This window comes from Sipha flava, unplaced genomic scaffold (assembly GCF_003268045.1).
Source record: "Sipha flava isolate LNK unplaced genomic scaffold, YSA_version1 252_pilon_pilon, whole genome shotgun sequence".
Lineage (NCBI taxonomy): Eukaryota > Metazoa > Arthropoda > Insecta > Hemiptera > Aphididae > Sipha > Sipha flava.
This window is the reverse complement of record NW_020272904.1, coordinates 2,138,837-2,158,330: the sequence shown is the minus strand read 5'-3', so window position 1 is coordinate 2,158,330 and position 19,494 is coordinate 2,138,837. Positions and strand designations below refer to the sequence as shown.

The following is a 19,494-nucleotide window of genomic DNA, read 5'->3' as shown; positions in this document are numbered from 1 at the left end:
GTGCCGTCGTGTCATAATTACGTGTGTTCGTGTATACGTCATAGAGTAAAGAATGTATACGTTCAACGTTAGCTGTTAACAGTTGGGTACCTACACGAAATTGTCAGTAACGTTCGGAATTAACTGATTATTGTTCGTTTTCCCTCAAACAAACATATATCGTCCATAGAATTGTACCAAATATTAAAATTTCCTCGTAGAATCGCAGATTATATTTTATATTTTGCCTATTGTGGAATCTTCTACTGGTTTATCCTGCAGCCAACTTCGTTGATCGTTCTTGTCCTTCTCACGATAGTTGCGTCTACCTTCTATTATCGTAATATTCAGAAATTCAGAATTATTTTTTATAACAAACCCTAGACTATATTTTAATATAAATAAATTTTTACTGTTTTTACCGACCAAGTAATGAAATGTTAATAGGCAAAGGTTCTCAATTGATTTGGTTGGGAAAATAAAAAAAGATAATTTTGATTGATTTCGAATGTTTTTCAACACCCGAATAAAAAAATATATTTACATGTATTGTTGTGTATTTAATTCTATGATTCTGTTTCCAAAATTTTAATAATAATACTATCACACTCCGTAAATAAAATGTTTAATATTTTTACGATAAGATAATTCAGCAGCTGGTATTCTGTTGTGCTTGATTTTTAATCAATAAATCGAAACATACGTGGTGTTCATCGTGATTGACTATTTCGCGAGACAAGGTGATATGTAATGTAATACATAAGTAGTTAGTATTTTGAAAAATGATTTAAATAATTCAATGACTGTATTGTATTGGACAAGCTTGTGTAATTTCGGTTTTGAAAAATCTACAATAGTAAATATTGTTATATGACATATATAATCGTGGTTGTGCTTGAGACAGTATTCGAATCGCGGTAATTTATAGAATTTCTGAAACAACTGAAAGATTTTTCCTATCGAATGAAATAAATCAAACTTAGCGTAAATCAGTATACATCTGGTCTGTAATAATAATAATACTGTGAAAAACCTAAAGTTTACCCGATGTATGAAGAAATTAATGTTAATGTCACTAGTTATTTCGTAGCGATTCTGATGAGTTTATCGTTGGAAGATCAAAAATTATGACGGATAAATTGTTTTCTAACATAACTCACGTACGGTGAAAATGATGGTAAAAATCTCGATTCTCGTAAGTCAAATCAAAATAATGATTATCGTTTTTTCTTCCGTTTGTTACCACGAATCCGATAATTTATGTAGGTATTTACTTGAAATACTATATTATTAAAAAACTGTACCAATTTTATGCTTAGATAATGTATAGAAATATATATGAACGGTTATTTTTTATTTTTTTTTTTTGGTCACAAGTTTATTAGTTGTAATGTGTGCAACCTCGAGGTGGAAGAAAATACAAGTAGGTATGTTAAAACAACTAATTCTTGTCAGTCGCGTGCCGTTTATACCTACGTCATCCATGGATGAGACTGCAGTGCCGAACTTTACAAACTAGGTGCTCTTATTATCTCGGGACCCGGGCTCTCGTCCGAGGGCCAAAAAAAATTTAATACATATACATAGGTATGTACGAATATGATAAATATATATGTGTTATAATTTGATTTTTTTTTTTAGAGTATGCTGAATATAGACAAATTAAAAGTAGTTTATATATATATATATATATATATATAGGCAACTATATATAAGGCAACTACTAAAGAAGTGGAATTTTAAACATATATATATATATATATATATATATATATATAGTTGCCTTGGAGCCCCGAGACCCATAAGTTCAGCACTGACATCATTGTCGATTATACTTATAAGTAGAGGAATTAAGGAATGTATTGCCTTAGAAAAGGTTTTCTTTTCCCTTTACCATGCTAAAATATTTACTATCAGTGTGCATTTGTGCTCGGAAATAAAAAAAAGTACAAGTACACTCTTGCGCGCACGGTGTATGACAACAATTTTTATGGCCGACTACCGCGTGCGTGAATATTCATCTTCGTCACAGTCGTCAGTTATACGCGAGCGACACCACGCCCGAAGTGTTTTTAATTGTGTCTTAATATAATAACAAAAACCGTTAAATCATTCGCGCTTGTATATATTGTATTGTTCGGTATAATATGATAATTTAACTTATTTTATAATTAAAATATCAACGTTGATCGTGCTGGCGCCAAAACCAATATTTCCATATAATTTCGTCGTCTTGCGAATCATTTATTGGCGGTAAGTTTGCATTCAAACGCGGTTGATACCTATTAGTATACAAATGGTGGATACGATTCGCCCAGGTCAAACCTGTGAATGCTCTAATATATTTTGGTATTAGTTTATGCACATAGATACTTGAAAATATTTGATGCGGTGAATTACAGCGGTAGGCAACAGTCAGTCTTTCACTAATTTTATTGCCGAAAGAGTGTTTTAAATGTTTTAATCGTTGATAATATGGAACACGACTTTTTTCTTAAAAAATACTATAATATTTTTTCATGTTTATAATTTTGAACTGGTACGTTGACATTAAATTATTATACATCTCTAAAATATTTATATAAATTCTCATTGCGTTATAAACTCAATTTACATTTGGATCGAATAACCACGGGTTCTAGGTTATTTTGCACACTAAAATAATGTGGTTTAGAACTTACATCTCTGATCCAATCAAAGTTGCCACTTCTCTCATTTTGAAAACGAAATATTAATTTGTAATACATAGTTTGGTGGTATTGATTGTTGAAGAACTGAGACACTGAGTAGTTGAGTATCCTAAAATATCCTAATAACTAAAGTAAATTTAATCAACCTACTAATATATGTCTATATGAGTACAAATGTATGATATTGGCATAAGCATAATTGTATATAAATGTTTATACAACGATTTAAGTTGGACTCAGATTTAGATTTTTAAAAATATCAAGGAAAAATTAAAAAAAAATAAGTTATACATTGTAAAATAAAATTTAAAAGTTAAAAGATTCAACCATTTGTAAATACATATACGACATAAACCTATTATAAAAGTTTATCTTTTTTAAGTTTTGCCTCATGGTGTATTTGTATAAAATACCGAAATAAACTATCTGTTAAAACGATAAAGAAATATGACAACTATAAAATGAAAAAAAATTTTGAAGAATATTAAGAATATATAAATTATCCACCAAGTGTTTTTCGGACTTGGGTGTCTTTATGTAACAAGTGAGGCACTAAGATGACAGCTTTTAAAAAATTATTTTAAATTCTAGGAATTCTATGTTTATTCATTTATGTACTATTTATGTCTAGATGACATAGTATAAAATTTTTATTTTCTGAAGACATATCAGTAAAACTTTACTCGGGAATATAAAAATACAATAAAATAAAATCATTGTAAAATAGACGTATTAATATTTAGTCTCTGTTCCACATTTCAACACATCAACAGATACGTAATTTGTTGAATAAAATTTAGATAATATTGCAATATTTAATTATTACAAGTTTTCCGAGGTTTGTTTTTTACTTAATATATATTATTTCTATTTTATTGCGCATATCTGTAAGTGAAGGATTTCTGTAGGTAATGTTTATAAACGAATTGATTAAAACATTAATATTGCAGTATAATTATTCTATATAACTAGGTACTATCTATAGTGACAAAACTTCCTAATATATCATTATCAATTATTAACACAATAGAACTACTTGAGTAATTATAACATTGACAACGATTTCCTCATTCCATTTAGAAACATGTCAAACAAAGCAACTTATACTTAAATTGGATACAACCTATATAGCATATACATGTTATTGTTTTACTAACAATATCGTTTACAAACGAGTCAATGACATAAATTGAATGGCTGTTGCGGATAACGTTCAATTAATGTAATTATGATGTTCCGTAAACTAAAGTATTTTGAGTGTTTTATCACTGATAAATTAACTGATTAAAGTATCAGGTTATAGATATAAGGAGCATATAATATTTTGGAGTTTTAATTTGTTCATATTTTAAATAATATAAAAGATAATTAATTAATAATAACATTATGTATCATACAAATAGTTCTTAATTTATTGTAAGTGGGTAAATTTTTTCCATACTAAAATAGTGTTATAAAAAATGCTATGCACTCAAAAAGAAGAAAAACATTAAAAACATAACATGTTGTTAAAAGTGATTTTTTCAATTTACAATACAGACATTACAGAAAACATATTTTCCAACTATTTTGTCTACAATATATGACCTATGTGCATAGTTGTGCATACATTGGATTCCAGGTGGATCCGGGAACCCTTTAAAATATTGTAAATGGAACTTTGCATGTTAAGTCTAAGAATAAAGGGCCCGTACTTTAACTTATGTTGCTCAGATTAAATGTAATTTGTTTTAAAATATTTGGTAAAAATAATTTATGTTTTGTAACAGAAAAAATAAAACACATTTTCATACAAAACTCATCATGATAATATAACAGCTACAAAAGTACAAATCATAAATAATTGAAACTATCTGAGAAAAATATACTAAATTTAAAGAAAACTTATTTATTTAAACAATATACCACATTATTAAGTAAATAATGTTTATTTAATTATTTATATATTATAATTTATTAAATATAGTTAAACGTTTTATTAAAATAGGACATAAAATTATTAAAGGCATCCCCTGAATTACAGATTTGCGCACGTATATGCCTATGTGAGTAAAATATGGGAAATATCTTTGTATAGGGTACCTAATCACACATTAATATTAGACACAAAACAACTCACGTTATTGAAATCCGTACATCATCATTATAATGCATCACAATTTCTGATAAGATATCATATTAATTTATAGTTTTGGTATCTATTACCATTGATTATAGAATAAACTAAATTAATAATAATTATTAATAAAACTCTATAATAATAAACTCTATAAATTCTATAATCAATGATATTACCTTCCCATTCATATTATTGATTACCACCACCTGCACAGGCATATTTAGTCATTTTTTATTGTTTTGTATAAGTAGATAAGTAGGTAACCGTGTGTCACCACTTTAAGAAACACTGAATCTCTTGGCCGGATTACATTGGAATAAATCGAATTTTTTTTACAAGCTAATGATATATAAATATACATTTATAGACACATTTCAAAATTTTTATCATTCTGGTATGGCGCAGTAAAATATGCGTTTTTTTAAAATCAACACCCAGTCCCGTGCACAAGGGAGAGGATTCTAAATCTACCACATCGAGAACCTTTTAACATACATTTTTACAAAGAATATATCCAGTTCTCATTTTATAAAAGTTAATTTGATTTGAAAATTCATACATAGTTGTCTATTTTTGTTTTATTAATGCCAATATTTTCGATTTGACATTTTTTTTCTATTGCATTTTCCACCTACTGTCGAATATCTTTGTAAATGCAGCCATTGACTGAACGCATTTTCACTGACAAACAGCTGTTCAAGCTGTTCAGATATTTGTTGAAATTTATTGATTTTTTTCCTAATATAACATATAATTAATCGATTACAAGTCTTATAGAAGATTGTGAATTTAATCTAATGTAAGTTAAAACTTGAAGTTCCTCTTCTTCATTAATATTATTTACTCTAGATAATCTACAGAATACTTGGTAACGGTCCAATACGCGACATACTTCATAGATGTAAAATACAAAACATTTTTTTTATATTTCACTTCTCAGTGTCGTCAATAACTATATTGTTTCAGTTTGTATTGTTGTGAAAATGTCTTTTTCGTATTGGCCAAAAATTCATCAAAAGTGATTTTTGGATTTTGACATGATCTCCACCTCTTTCATTAGAGTTGTCTCTCTAGTAAAGGAGACGCCCCATTTTTTTTATTATTATGTTTGGATTTTATAATTCTCCCTAAGCCTTCAATTTGTTGACTGTGTGCTCCTGTTTCCGGATCAATAAAAAATTCAGTTAACTAATGAACTAATTAGTTAACTAATGAATAAACCCATGATGATTTAATGTTGAGTACGTTCTCCATAAATCGAAATTTCAGTTTTTATTTCAATTTTAATAATTTTTAAAAGAGTTCTTCATTAGTTTCATAAGTTTTTCATAGTGCCATCAAAATTTTGTTTTGTATTATTTTTTAAATATTTACAAGTTGGCTATTATATAAATCACAGTTTTTCATCTAATACATGTTATTGGATTATCGGTCAGTAATAACCCTAGGTTTTTTAAATATTGAACACATGATACTTAACTCTAATAATGTGCATATACATGTATAATATATAAGCGACCAATAGTAGATGTTATGTTGAGTTAAGATACAAAAATTCACACACAGTAAATAAAACTTACGTCTCACAATAAAAATTTACAAAACAAGCGCACACGAATGAAAACAAAACTATACTGACTGAGGACAATGAAGTCAAGTATTAGTTATTATAAGTATCGTAGAACAAAAATAAAATAGAATAAGATTCCCACAGCGAAAATAAACGCAATAAAGAAATCTGTAGATCAACATAATTTTATTTCGATAGGCCGAATAACATTTGTAGGTCATATATTGGACCGTTATTGAATACTTTTACAGAATATACTCCATGGTTAATCAATAATTTATCTATTTTAATAAAATGTGTGTATGGTGGTTGATACCTACCTGTGTATTGATCAGCATACATTTCTGCTGACTGACGAGAATTTTTATTGCATCTACCATAAACTAGAAGCATTTGCACATTTTCTTGGTTTTTAGTTAATTGTTAGTATGTTAATCTTATTTATAACAGCTATATATGTATAAAAAAAATAAATAAATAACTAAAAGTATCGGCGCGGATCTAGAAATGAAAAAGGGGAGGGGGCTAATAAAGTGAGTTACTACCAAATTTCGTTGCGCATGTCGATTTGTACAGTTTTTTTTATGTCTAATTTTTTAAATATTTTTATTACCTAGTCCCATATGGTTCTACCTAATTCTAAGGGAGGGGGGATTCAGCCCTCATAGTCCCTCTTGTATCCGCACCTGTTGATAAATTAAAATTACTTTAAAAAAATAGGCATTCTTGAAAGTGAATGAAAGTGTTCAATTAAGGTGTTGTTATTAAAAAAATACTTATTGTACTGTGCATGTGCATACTGAAATTATAAAAATTTTGAAATATGTCAATAAATGTGTATTTATTAACCACTAGCTTGTAAAAAAAATTTGATTTATTTCTATACAGTGGCACAAACAAGGGGGGTGTTTTGGGTGTCTAAACACTCCCCTTAAATTTATAGAAATTGTATTCAATGACTGTTGACATTTTTTTTTAAATATATAACTTCAACTGCCGTCATATTTTATTCATAAGGTTTATTAGAACACATAGTAATACTATTATGGCAGCTGAATGTAAATAATTATGTGTTATAACTTATTAATGTACATAATAACTTTTATTCATATAGTATATAGAACAAATTTTGAAATATATCAACAATTATCCTAAAATAAACAAATTGTTGCAAATGTGTGAACACATTATTATGATTATTATAATTATGATAATCACAAGTGTATATCTTATTTTATTTTGTCCAAAAAATCGACAATACATCCGCCTCCTGGAAATGCTACACAAGTAGTGGGTATCTAATAACTAATATTTTCGATTTATGGTTGTTAAAAGTTGGATAATATAATATTTGTTTGACTGTCTGTGTGTGCCTCCTACGTGTTATTATTATATCAGTTCAGTTGTTCGAATGTTATTGTTGCCATCGAAGAACTAAAATGATGAAATGTACTAATAAAAGTATAACTGATTTTTTTTTAAAAAAAACTTTAAAAATGCTCAAAACATAACTCAAAAACTTAATATTAGCGTGTAGAATAAATAGATTAGCAACGTTAAATACTCACTAGTGAAATTTCAGTTGCTACAGTAGCTACATCATCAAAGAGTTAACTCGGGAAAAAACAAAATTAGTACCTATTACTATTGGTATGAATAATAACTTTCTGATATGTATTTATATTTAACGTGACTACTAAAATTATATGTGATTTATATCTAAAAATTAATGTTGGTAATGATTTTCAGTTTATCGAATGAATGTCAAACACAGAAATAATTACAATGGTAGATTTATAAGATAATACAATAAATATTAAATAGTAGAGATTCGAAATTCTGTAATTATAAGCTTTTAGAAAATAACTGTACTCGTGTATATATTATATTGTACATTATACCGTTGGCGGACTTCCCCCTTGAAAAAATCCTGATTGCGTTACTGTTCCTATATAATCCGGTCGATAAATTCAGTGTTCCCTAAATTGGTAAAAACAGTATAACCTATGCCCTTTGGACTTAAGATGTTAATTTAAAAGGTTAAATCTATATATTATGATTCCAATGTATGCATTAGCACAAAAACAATATATCTACCATTAAAAAGAGAGTAATATCATCATACATACCTGCTAAATACATGTTATATAAAGTTATATTATTATTCAATGTTTATCGTAAAACGGCTATAAACAACTAATGGTATACATTTAATTGAGATAAACTAATAATCAAATTATATACAAAATAGAGATGTTCAGTATACTCGATAAAAAAAAAAAAATAAACAAATACTTTAGTTAAATTTATTGTTGATTGAAATGTACCTACCATTAATGATTCGACGCTCTCTTAAAGTTGTTGTTGCGAAGTACTTTTAATCAAATTATTCAACGATTTCATTTCTAGAAAAAATGAGACTAATTATTATGAATGATGCCGACAAAGTTTCGGAATGGGCCGCTAAATACATAGTGAAGAGGATAAAAGACTTCAACCCGGGACCAGACAGATATTTTGTATTAGGATTACCGACAGGTAATGATTATTTATTCCAATCGTGATGTCAAATCGACGAATTATGATTAACCTCTAACTCTTCAAAAATATAAAATTATATTTGTTCAAAATATAGGTGGAACGCCATTGGGTATGTACAAGTATTTGAAAAATTATTACACATCCGGACAGGTTTCCTTCAAGTATGTTAAGACGTTTAACATGGACGAATACGTGGGTAATTAATGATTATACATATTAAATTTATTAAAATATATATTACGTATTACTTTAGGCATAAAATAAATAACGTAAATTAGATTCAACTTGATATAATCGAGAGCACGTCTATTGAAAATAATAATAGGTTCTTCCCATTGGGGGAATAAAATAAATCCATCATAAGATAATTAAAAATAATACTATTATGAATTTATTACAAAATAATTTATGATTACATATCAAACAAGTAAAAAATGTAATTCTAATAATTTAATTTCCAAAGTAAATATTAATATGCCAATAAATTAAATTTTAAAAGCTCTTCGATTTTGTATAATGACAACGGAAATTAAGCCGCTACCGAAATAATTCTAACGTTTGGTTTACGCTTTGTATTATGATTTATAGGAATACCAAGGGATCACGTAGAAAGTTATCACTACTATATGTTGACTAACTTTTTCACACATGTCGACATCAACCCAAGGAATACGCACATTTTGGACGGTAACGCAGCTGACCTACAGGCCGAGTGTTTGCGTTACGAACAACAGATCAAAGAAGCCGGTGGTGTTCATCTGTTTGTCGGAGGTAAGTCTAGATAAATACAATATTAAGTTTAGTAGAGTATTGAACCGAATGAGGTAAATTTACCACTGTGTGTAGATTTTAGATTGTAGTGATATTAAAAGTATGTTCACACAGACAGAGATAAACTATAAACAGTTCACCGTATCAAATATCTATGAGTCCCCTTTCCTTTTTAATATATTATGTTAAAAGCCACGTCATTCGTGATTTCAACAATTATTAAATATTAATAACGATTATGGTACGACTCGATGACACCAATGATTAGCATTTGTTCGAGTCATTCATACTTCATAATTCTATTATGTACAAGTATTATCTAAGTAAATAATCAAATCTGTAGGTATAGGTCCGGATGGTCATATCGCGTTCAACGAGCCCGGCTCATCATTAGCGTCCAGGACTCGAGTAAAGACTTTAGCCTCGGAGACATTAGAGGCAAACGCCAGGTTCTTCGACAACGACGTCAACAAAGTCCCTAAACAGGCGCTGACTGTCGGCGTTGGTACAATTATGGACGCCGAAACGGTACGTTATCTTTAATAATTGGTGTTTTATTTAATAACCTATAGTATAATAAATATTAGCAATATGCTCAGGAAGTATTAGGGCTAGCGCAGCTCATAAAATCTTAATTTTCATACAAAATTTATATTTACAATTCGGTAGGTACGTAGTTATAGGTACCTATAATTAAAACTATATATTTTTAATAGTAAATATAACCCACCAATGTCTCAATATTTAAAAATTCTAGAGTAATTTAATTTGTTTGGAGTATTTAGAAGATGGAAACATAACATTGGGCCGAATAAATTATATTTTATATATATATATATAAAAAAAAAACAATAATAATTATTTTAAAAAATTATTTCGTACAGGTATTAATTAAAAATGATTAAAACCCCTAGATCAGATGAGTTTCAGGGACAGGTGAATGTATTGATATTTTAAACTTGAAACAATGTACCATTGTTCTCGAAAAACGATTCAAAGTAAAAGAATTCGGATGGATCTATGGTTGTGGATTTTCATCATTTTGTCTTTTAAAAACTTTCTGCCAAACCAAATTTTTTTTATCAAAATGTTTGAAAACATGACACTTTTAAATATTGGTAAATATAGTGATGAGCAAAATTGTTTAGGTCTTATAACAAGACCAAGACTGAGTCTACAAGACCAAGGCTAAAACAAGACCTTCACTGCAAGAGTCTTACAGTTTTGGAATTTGTATTGTTCCCTATTTTTTTAAAGAAAAATTCACCAAAAGACACATTTTCTTTTTAAGTTCAAGGTATCACTGTTGACAGTACATCTGCAACACTAAATTTATGAGCTAACTTGAAAAATTTATTCCCGATTTCGATGCAGAAAATCAATATTTTCGCTATATGGCACATATTTTAAACTTAGGTGTTAAAGATTTAATGAAAAATTTAAAATTACAAACTGATTAAGAGAGTGAAGATGAAATAGATAGTGAAAATTAAACAGATAATGAAATTGAAAAGGAATTGGATCAGGATAACGATGAAGCTATTTTTTAGGACCATTTAATACAGATAGAAAACTCAAGTACTGCTATAATGAAGTTACGTTCCATTTTCAGTAAAATAGAAGCGAAAAATTGAAAAATATGTTTCGTTCGATATATGAAATAATAGGTACACCAACATTAATAAACTGCCCTACCAAATGAAATTCAACTCATGATATGCTTGGGTAGCATTATAACAGAAAAATAGTATCGTTACATTGTGCAGTATTTTATGTAAGTTAACAGAATTTTAAATCTCTGAAGTCAAATGATTGATATTTGAAAAAGTGTATAAATTTTTAATAAATTTAAAGTCTTACAATAAGAATGGTGGTGAAAAATATTTAACTTTTCCTCGTGTTATTGTTTCATTTAATCTTTTACTTGAGAAGATAGAAAATATCATAAAGCAGTCAGATAAGAAAACCATAAGCACTTAAATAGACGAGCAACTAATTTTGAGTTTTCAAGCTGCACAAGGTAAAATTCTAAAACATAAAAAAATCAAACTGGATTTATTGCACATAACTCACTCTAGATCCAAGGCATAAGGCAGAAACGTTTGATTTAACGCCTTGATGAGTAGAATTAAAAGAAAGAAGCCTTAGAAAATTTAAAAAAATCCATGAAGTATATTTAAACAGAGCCAGTGTCAGAGTTTCCAGACAAAGAAGACTTTATAGACTTCAATGTGCTATATTCCTAGAATAGGAAGCAAGAACTGGAAAAATACCTGTCAGTCAAGAAGTGCTAGCAGTAAAGACATTTTAATGTTGTGGAAACTAAATCAAGTACAGTTTCCTGTATTAGCTAAGATGACAAGACGTTTTTAATAAATTTCAACCACCTCAGTCCCTGCAGAGAGATTCTTTTTCAAAGCATTATTAGTTACACGCAAGCACTGGAACAAATTAGTAGGTACCGAATCTTTGCATTTACATCTACTTTTTATCAATTTTTTGTCAAAAAAGCTTTTATAAATTTAATGATATTTATGATTTTTTTTTTATATTTCTTTATAATTATAGCTTGTTATACATGTTTAGTATTTACAGTAATTTACAGTAATATTTTTCTATTTTACATTAAATATAAAAAATCATTTTTAGGCTATATTTTTTTTTATATTAACCCACTTAAAGTTATTACACATATTATATTATTATTATATACATTTGTAGGTAAATTGAAGAATTGCTTATACTTGAATCATATACATATTCTTATATAGGTATATATATGTTATACTATTATAGTTATAATAAACAATCATCAAAATTTTACTAACTCCTAGCCTAAATAAGAATATAATTTTTTTTATATTTTAAATAATGCAAGTCTTACAGCAAAACAAAGACGTGAAGTACAAAATCAAGATCAAGACCTACAATAATCTTGATCTTGATTTGCTCATCATTAGATAAATAGCTTAAAAAAGAGTTTTGAATATTATAACATTTAAAGTGAACAGTGATATAGGTAGCTTCAGTGAAAAATTTTACGTCTCTATGATTATTTGTAACAATTAAGATTAAAATTTGATTTTTTTCAAAACCGGTATGTTTCATTTGATCATTTTTGTCAGTTTTTTGCAATTACTATTAGAAAATCGTCAAATGACAAACAAAACATCGCCTATTCGAAACATTCCATGATTGTGATGTTTGGATCAATCCTTCTGAAGGAAATCGTGTTTTGACATAAAAATAGTGTGTAATAAACAAGCGGTTAGAGTAGCAAATTCCAATTAATTACTACGTGTTTAAATGTTTACTAATTATTATGAAAATATGAATGGCACTCTCATACTAGTAATAAATTAAACATAAACATTCCCAATAAACCAATAAATAAGATCAACCACGTAGATTTCGCCAACTTCTTAAATGACACTGTACAATCTACACGAATGCTAACAATGTATATCCACTATGATCTCTACAGTCCTACTCTCCAAACAGATATCTATAAATATATAAAAATCTCGTATCACAGCGTTTGTGACCATACTCCTTCAAAACGGCTTAATCGATTTTAATGAAATTTTGTATATACATTTGGTAGGTCTACGAATAGGTTTTTATCTATTTTTCACACTCTTAAGTGCTATTGTTTAATAAATCATAGTTTAATTTACTAATTTTTGAGCCAAACTATTAATTTTATTTTTGGTATTAAATGACGAAAATTGCATAAATATTAAACAACAAGATCCCGCAACAGGTGCCAAAACAATGTGTTATCGAAGCCATAATTTTAAATGGCTAATTCTGAGGTGAAAATATATTATTACTGCGATCTCTATTATACCCGCAGATGTGTCAATACAATTTAAACACTTTCAACTTCCAATTAGATTGGCATTTGCAATGACTATCAATAAGTCTTAAGGCCAAACGATGTCTGTCTGTAGCTTACATTTGAGCATATTATGTTTTTCACACGGACAATTATACGTGGTGTGCTCTCGAACCATCCAGTTTGTTTGTGTTGGCGAAAGATGGGATAACGAAAAATATTGTACACTCTGTTGCATTAAGGGATTGATATTGTTTTTTACTAATATTGTCATAATTAGCGGTAATTTTAATGGATCAATTTTAATAAATTATTAAAAAAAATAAATGTTTGATGTTTTTTCATTTTTATATTTCGTCACCGTTCACAGCACTACATACCTTTTCCACATCCTTACACATTTGTATTAAATTAGTTATATTTTTCTAGCAAAATATTCTCTAGAAATAATTTATATGATAAAACAACGTTTGTCAGGTCAGCTAGTATATATGAATATGTATAATGCATACAAATAGTAGTTAGTATTCGTTAATTAATAATAATAATTTATAATTATTATATTGGATCATTCTGCGTGCATTGCCTTCATCACAGGTAATAATTTTTTTGTCTACAGGTGATGATACTGACAACTGGATCACATAAGGCGTTTGCCTTACACAAAGCCATCGAGGAAGGGGTCAATCATATGTGGACTGTCTCGGCATTTCAACAGCATCCAAAAACAATTATAGTGTGCGACGAGGACGCCACGATGGAACTGAAAGTGAAGACTGTAAAATATTTCAAAGTAAGTCTGTATACACATCGAACAGTGACGAACATTTTGCAGTACAACCGAGTGTTTTTGGTTAAATAAATAAGTAAATAAATACATGGTGTGCGATTAGGGACAGATTGGGTTTATATGAAATAATCAAGCGATAGAAATCACCCACCCGTCCACATTTTATCCAAAAAGATTAAGACATTTTTTTTGTCTACCGACTTAGTTTAAAAGTCCTATATAACAATACCACATTCACCATAGTCTCACCTAATCTAGGAGTTTTAACCCGTATTTCTAACAATATGGAAAATTGAGAAGGAATTACTACTCAATTACCATGTTTATATTGCTACTTCATATATACACATATAATTTTATAATACAATTTGTTATTTGTTGAAAAATGTATTTTTTTACGAGCGTAGCACCCTGTTTTATTAAGCATATTTTGTCAAAAGGGCCCATATGAAATTTTAATCCTGGGGCCCAACAGGTTCTAAATACGGCATTAGATGCCAGTGCCATAACTAGAAATAACAGAATTATAGTGTAACAAACAAATCTTTTTAGAATTTCAAATGTTTTATTTAGTTGTTTTTTATTTACATAGTAAAGTTGTATGGACTATAATATATATAAATATACATAATAAATAATAAAGATGATTTTTGAGAAAATTATGTGGATAGTCTATCAGCTATGTATAAATCACTTGCACACTCATTTATAACATAGTAATGTATAGTTTATTAATTTACAGGCTCTAGGTGCAACCCACGAAAAGCTAATAGAAGACGACTGACTTTCAATAAAAATTTATCATCAAAATGAATTTCAAAACTATATTTGTTTATTGATTTTTGATTTAATTGTGATTATATAATGTATATATTTATATATTTTTTATATTCATATATAAGTTTAGCATTCAAGATAATCAGATAGTTTAATAAAATATATATCTTAAACTAACTGTTGATGAAATGATAACTTAATATGACTAACTCCAATTTAATTTTAACAAAACATAATATATTTATAATACTTATTTAGCAATATAATAAATTTATGTTAGTGGCATACATAATTAATATTTGTTTCTAGCAATGTGAAATATAATTTAACTGAAATTACATATTAGGAATCAAGTACAGAAAGAAACACACTAAAGGATGGATGTAGTTATCAAATTTAATGTGTTGGCTTCAGGTACATTGAACATTAAATAAAGAGGTTAGAGGACATATTTTATACATAGATATATATATTTTTTTTTGTTCCAATAGGTTAATACCCTAAAACCAAATGTATGCAGATGACAATATTTGTTTAAAATACAATAATATCAATGATAATAATTAAACAATAATATATAAAAGCATTGAGGATTAAGTATAATAAATCTATAAGATTATAAATATAATATAATATATAAACAAACATGTAAGTTAAGATTTTATTATTCAGTACAAATTATGGTTAACCTAAGAGTGACAATATAGAAATACTACATTTCAAATTAACTAGCTTTGATATCTTCCAATATAAAAGTTAGGAGGAAAATAAATAAAGAATAAACACAAAATAAAATGAATACAATCCATACTGTGAAAATAATAAAATAAAAAATATATTTTAATTAAAAACGGACCTCAAGCTAAGGGAATAAAGGGGCTGACAGTCTTATACACTTAGCGTAGCCGCACTTAAAAAAATCGGAGGTAAAAATATTACTTAATAAATATCACAGTAATTGTACATCAGTGTTGTTTCACGCATTTCTCAGTATATAACACAACATAAAGGATTATGTATTTTTTTAAATTTTGATGATTGTGATTGATACTTAAAAAAGTAAAAAAAGCAAATAAAATAGGTTAGGATTAATAATAATAAGATTATGAAACAAAAATCTCATCAATATCCAAACAATTTTACACAGTACAAAATGCGTAAGTTTGTTTAATATATAAGAGTGACATTTTTTTATTTTATATTTTTTTTAATTAGAGAAATTGTTAAATTTAAATATTGTTTAAGAAAAAAAAAATACATAAACATACAATTAAACATGTTTTCAAGGTGAGTATGTATGCGTATAAATATTTAAAACATACACACACACACACACACACATATATATACACATGATTAACATATAATATGCATATATTAAAATGAGTTCATAAAAAGTAAATAATTAACATTTAAGTATATAATAATACAAAAGTGGAAAAATATGTCCCAAGAAGCAACATAATGAAATAATACTATAGTGGATAACTGATAGATTGTCATGTGTAAAAATAATTTCAATTAATGGTTACATTGAAGTAAAGTGTGTTTTATAAGATTTTTATTTTATATTCATGTCGTATGTACAAAAATTCAATGATATTAAAAAAAAAAAAAAAAAAAAGATAATATGAACAAATTAGTAGTTTTGATTGTACATCATCATATTATTGACATACATTGTGTATATATTATAATATATTAATATTATCACAAAAAGTATAAAGGTACATCAAACCATAAAATGGTATATACACAAATACTAAGCATAATAATTAATAATCCAACAAATGAAAAATGAATACAGAGAATGTTAAACAAATAGAAATTATAATAATAAAATAATCGTTGAGCTAAAAAATATATTTTAAATAATAAAATACTAACTACTTTCTAAATATCTATTATTATAATAGTCAAATAACAAAGAAAAATATATCATTATATATTAATTATCCATACACAGCTAGTATTTTAATGTCTTAATTGCAAACTTTCAAATCGCATACAAATCACAAATAATTAATGACAATAATGGGTTATTACAACTTCTATTAAATTTATTATTATTAGACTTAATGAGTTAGTAATTTGAAAATTATCTATGATCCGTAATAAATAAGCTACATTTATATTAATCAATTACTAACTATTATACACATATATAGGATGACAACTCAAATATACATTAGCATATGGTTATTATAACTATTATTTGTACCGACACCCTAAGAAAGGAACTCTTATATATAAATATTTTGTATTAACTAAATATTAACTTTTATAGTTAATGATTGACCCAAATAATTAACTCATTGTAAAAAACATACAATAGATATATTTTTAAGGTGCTTTAAAAACAAAATTACTTGTATTAAATTATATCACATCAACACTTATAAAAAATGTGTTTAGCCAAGTGCTTTTAATACTATTATTACAAAAACGTGTTTTATTATTTAGTGGTCCAAAGATAATCATAATATATAATTAACATAATAAAACATTTTTATTTTTTAATGGTTACTAATGATGAGCATTATACATAGACATTAAGCTCATCTTTTCTAATAACGGTTTTAATATTAATATAAATTTGCATAAGAGTGCAAGACTAAAAATGTTGATACAAACATATATATACTTTTTTCTTCATTTTTTTTTATTTTTATTTTATTTTTTTTCTTACTAAAATATGATTATGTTTTTTCCCCTCAATGTTTAATAAATAGTTAAAAAAAAAATTTGTTGAAAATCCCTGTAAAGTATAAGAATAATATCTAATAAATAACTTATGTATCAATTAGTTTCCTCTATTAGCAGCTATTTATGGGCAATTATTAATCACAAATGCGCAACTAAAACCTAAATTAACAATTAACATTTAGTAATTGGCGTAGAATGTTAAAAATTTGTATTACATGAATATATAATATCTCGATTACTATTAATGTTATAGTTTAAATAAATTCAAGCCAAAATAATATTTTGTACTTCTTGAAAGAAAATATGAAATAAGAGTATGAAACCAACAAATATTATTTATATTCATGTAATATACTATGAAAAAATTTTATTGTAATGAAATTTCATAATTTTCAAAAATGAGTTATGTATTAAAAAAATAAAAATAGAACATATATTAATACATATTTTATGATTTTGATCAATTAAATTCAATCAAAGTATAAAATATAAAAATGTTTAACTCATAAGGCAAACTGTTACAAATTCTATCACCAAACATTTTCCCTAAATTTAATTTAATTTTTTTTTTGCTAACAAAATTCGGAATATTTTAGATTAAATTAAATAGATGGTTAAAATGTTGAGACTAAACAATTAATTTGCTAAAAATAAATAGAATTTAATATTCTATAAATAAATAATTTGAGTTAAAATGCAGCCCCAATATAAAAAAAAGCTATTAACATTTTAATCTATATTTAAAAAATATACTTTTCTATGTACAAAGATATCTAACACCAACATAGTTTAATTTTTTTTAAAAATGTATAGCTAAATTAAAAATGTTTATACGGAAAATTTTATAATAATAAATGACTACATATGTATATGCACACGGCTAAAATATAAATTATCATTCAATATGAGTAATATATAGAGATAATTAATGTTGTCTATATTAGAAGTTAAAATATAATTGGCAATGTTATTGTAAATTAAGATAACGTTCAATTGACAATGGTCATTATTATAAACATTTAAAATTTATACTTAACACTAAGAGTAAGTCATAAAATTCAAATTAATTATTGAATAGTTTTTTTCCTTTATAAAAAAATACTAATATTTTAATACAGTCCAAATAACAATTAAATTTAACTATATCATCAATTTATTCTAAATAATATTATAATCATTAAGTTTAATTATCATAAATTAAAAAAAAAAAAGTTTGATTTAAAATGTAACTTGCATTTTAGTATATAACATGTATTGAAGATAAGCTTCATTGATATAGGTAAATAATAATATTAATAACTAAAATGTATATTCTATATAATTTATCTTCAAATGTCCATATCAATTTTTAAATTTAAAGTGGATTAGTTAATTTTTAATTGGTTTGGTTAGTAATTTATTATTTTGATATAATTTATAGAACTTCATTACCATAATAATTTAAAAATAAAAATTTGAAAAGCAAAAAGTTAATGATCAAAAGTTTTAGCAATTGTTGACCTTAAAACTAATAGTGACATATTTTGATATTTATTCAGACTAAAATAACTTTTAAAAATTACTACAAAGGTCTAAAACCCATAATATCACCCATATTGTAAAACTATTCTAGTTTTGTAAGTATTTTAAACCAATAATTATTGTCACTTTAAACATAAAAAAAAATATATAACACATGTGACAATTATAATATATAATCAATAATATTATTTA

At 26.4% G+C, this 19,494-nt stretch overlaps 1 protein-coding gene across 1 annotated transcript; it reads left to right on the top strand.

Annotated features, from left to right (window-relative positions):
- The first annotated feature begins 2,005 nt into the window (after positions 1-2,005).
- Positions 2,006-15,252, top strand: LOC112684596 (glucosamine-6-phosphate isomerase). The gene is made up of 7 exons (XM_025556196.1): positions 2,006-2,232; positions 8,768-8,896; positions 8,994-9,095; positions 9,488-9,670; positions 10,014-10,198; positions 14,128-14,301; positions 15,041-15,252. Exons 2-7 carry the CDS (start codon positions 8,773-8,775, stop codon positions 15,080-15,082), a joined length of 810 nt encoding a protein of 269 aa, XP_025411981.1. The 5' UTR covers positions 2,006-2,232; positions 8,768-8,772; the 3' UTR covers positions 15,083-15,252.
- The last annotated feature ends 4,242 nt before the right edge of the window (positions 15,253-19,494 follow it).

Excerpts from the sequence above, each read along its gene's own strand:
- LOC112684596 (XM_025556196.1), top strand. The coding sequence starts at position 8,773 with ATGAGACTAATTATTATGAATGATGCCGACAAAGTTTCGGAATGGGCC. Across the intron at positions 9,096-9,487 it reads TAACATGGACGAATACGTGG|GAATACCAAGGGATCACGTA; the intron begins GTAATTAATGAT and ends TATGATTTATAG. Across the intron at positions 14,302-15,040 it reads AGACTGTAAAATATTTCAAA|GCTCTAGGTGCAACCCACGA; the intron begins GTAAGTCTGTAT and ends ATTAATTTACAG.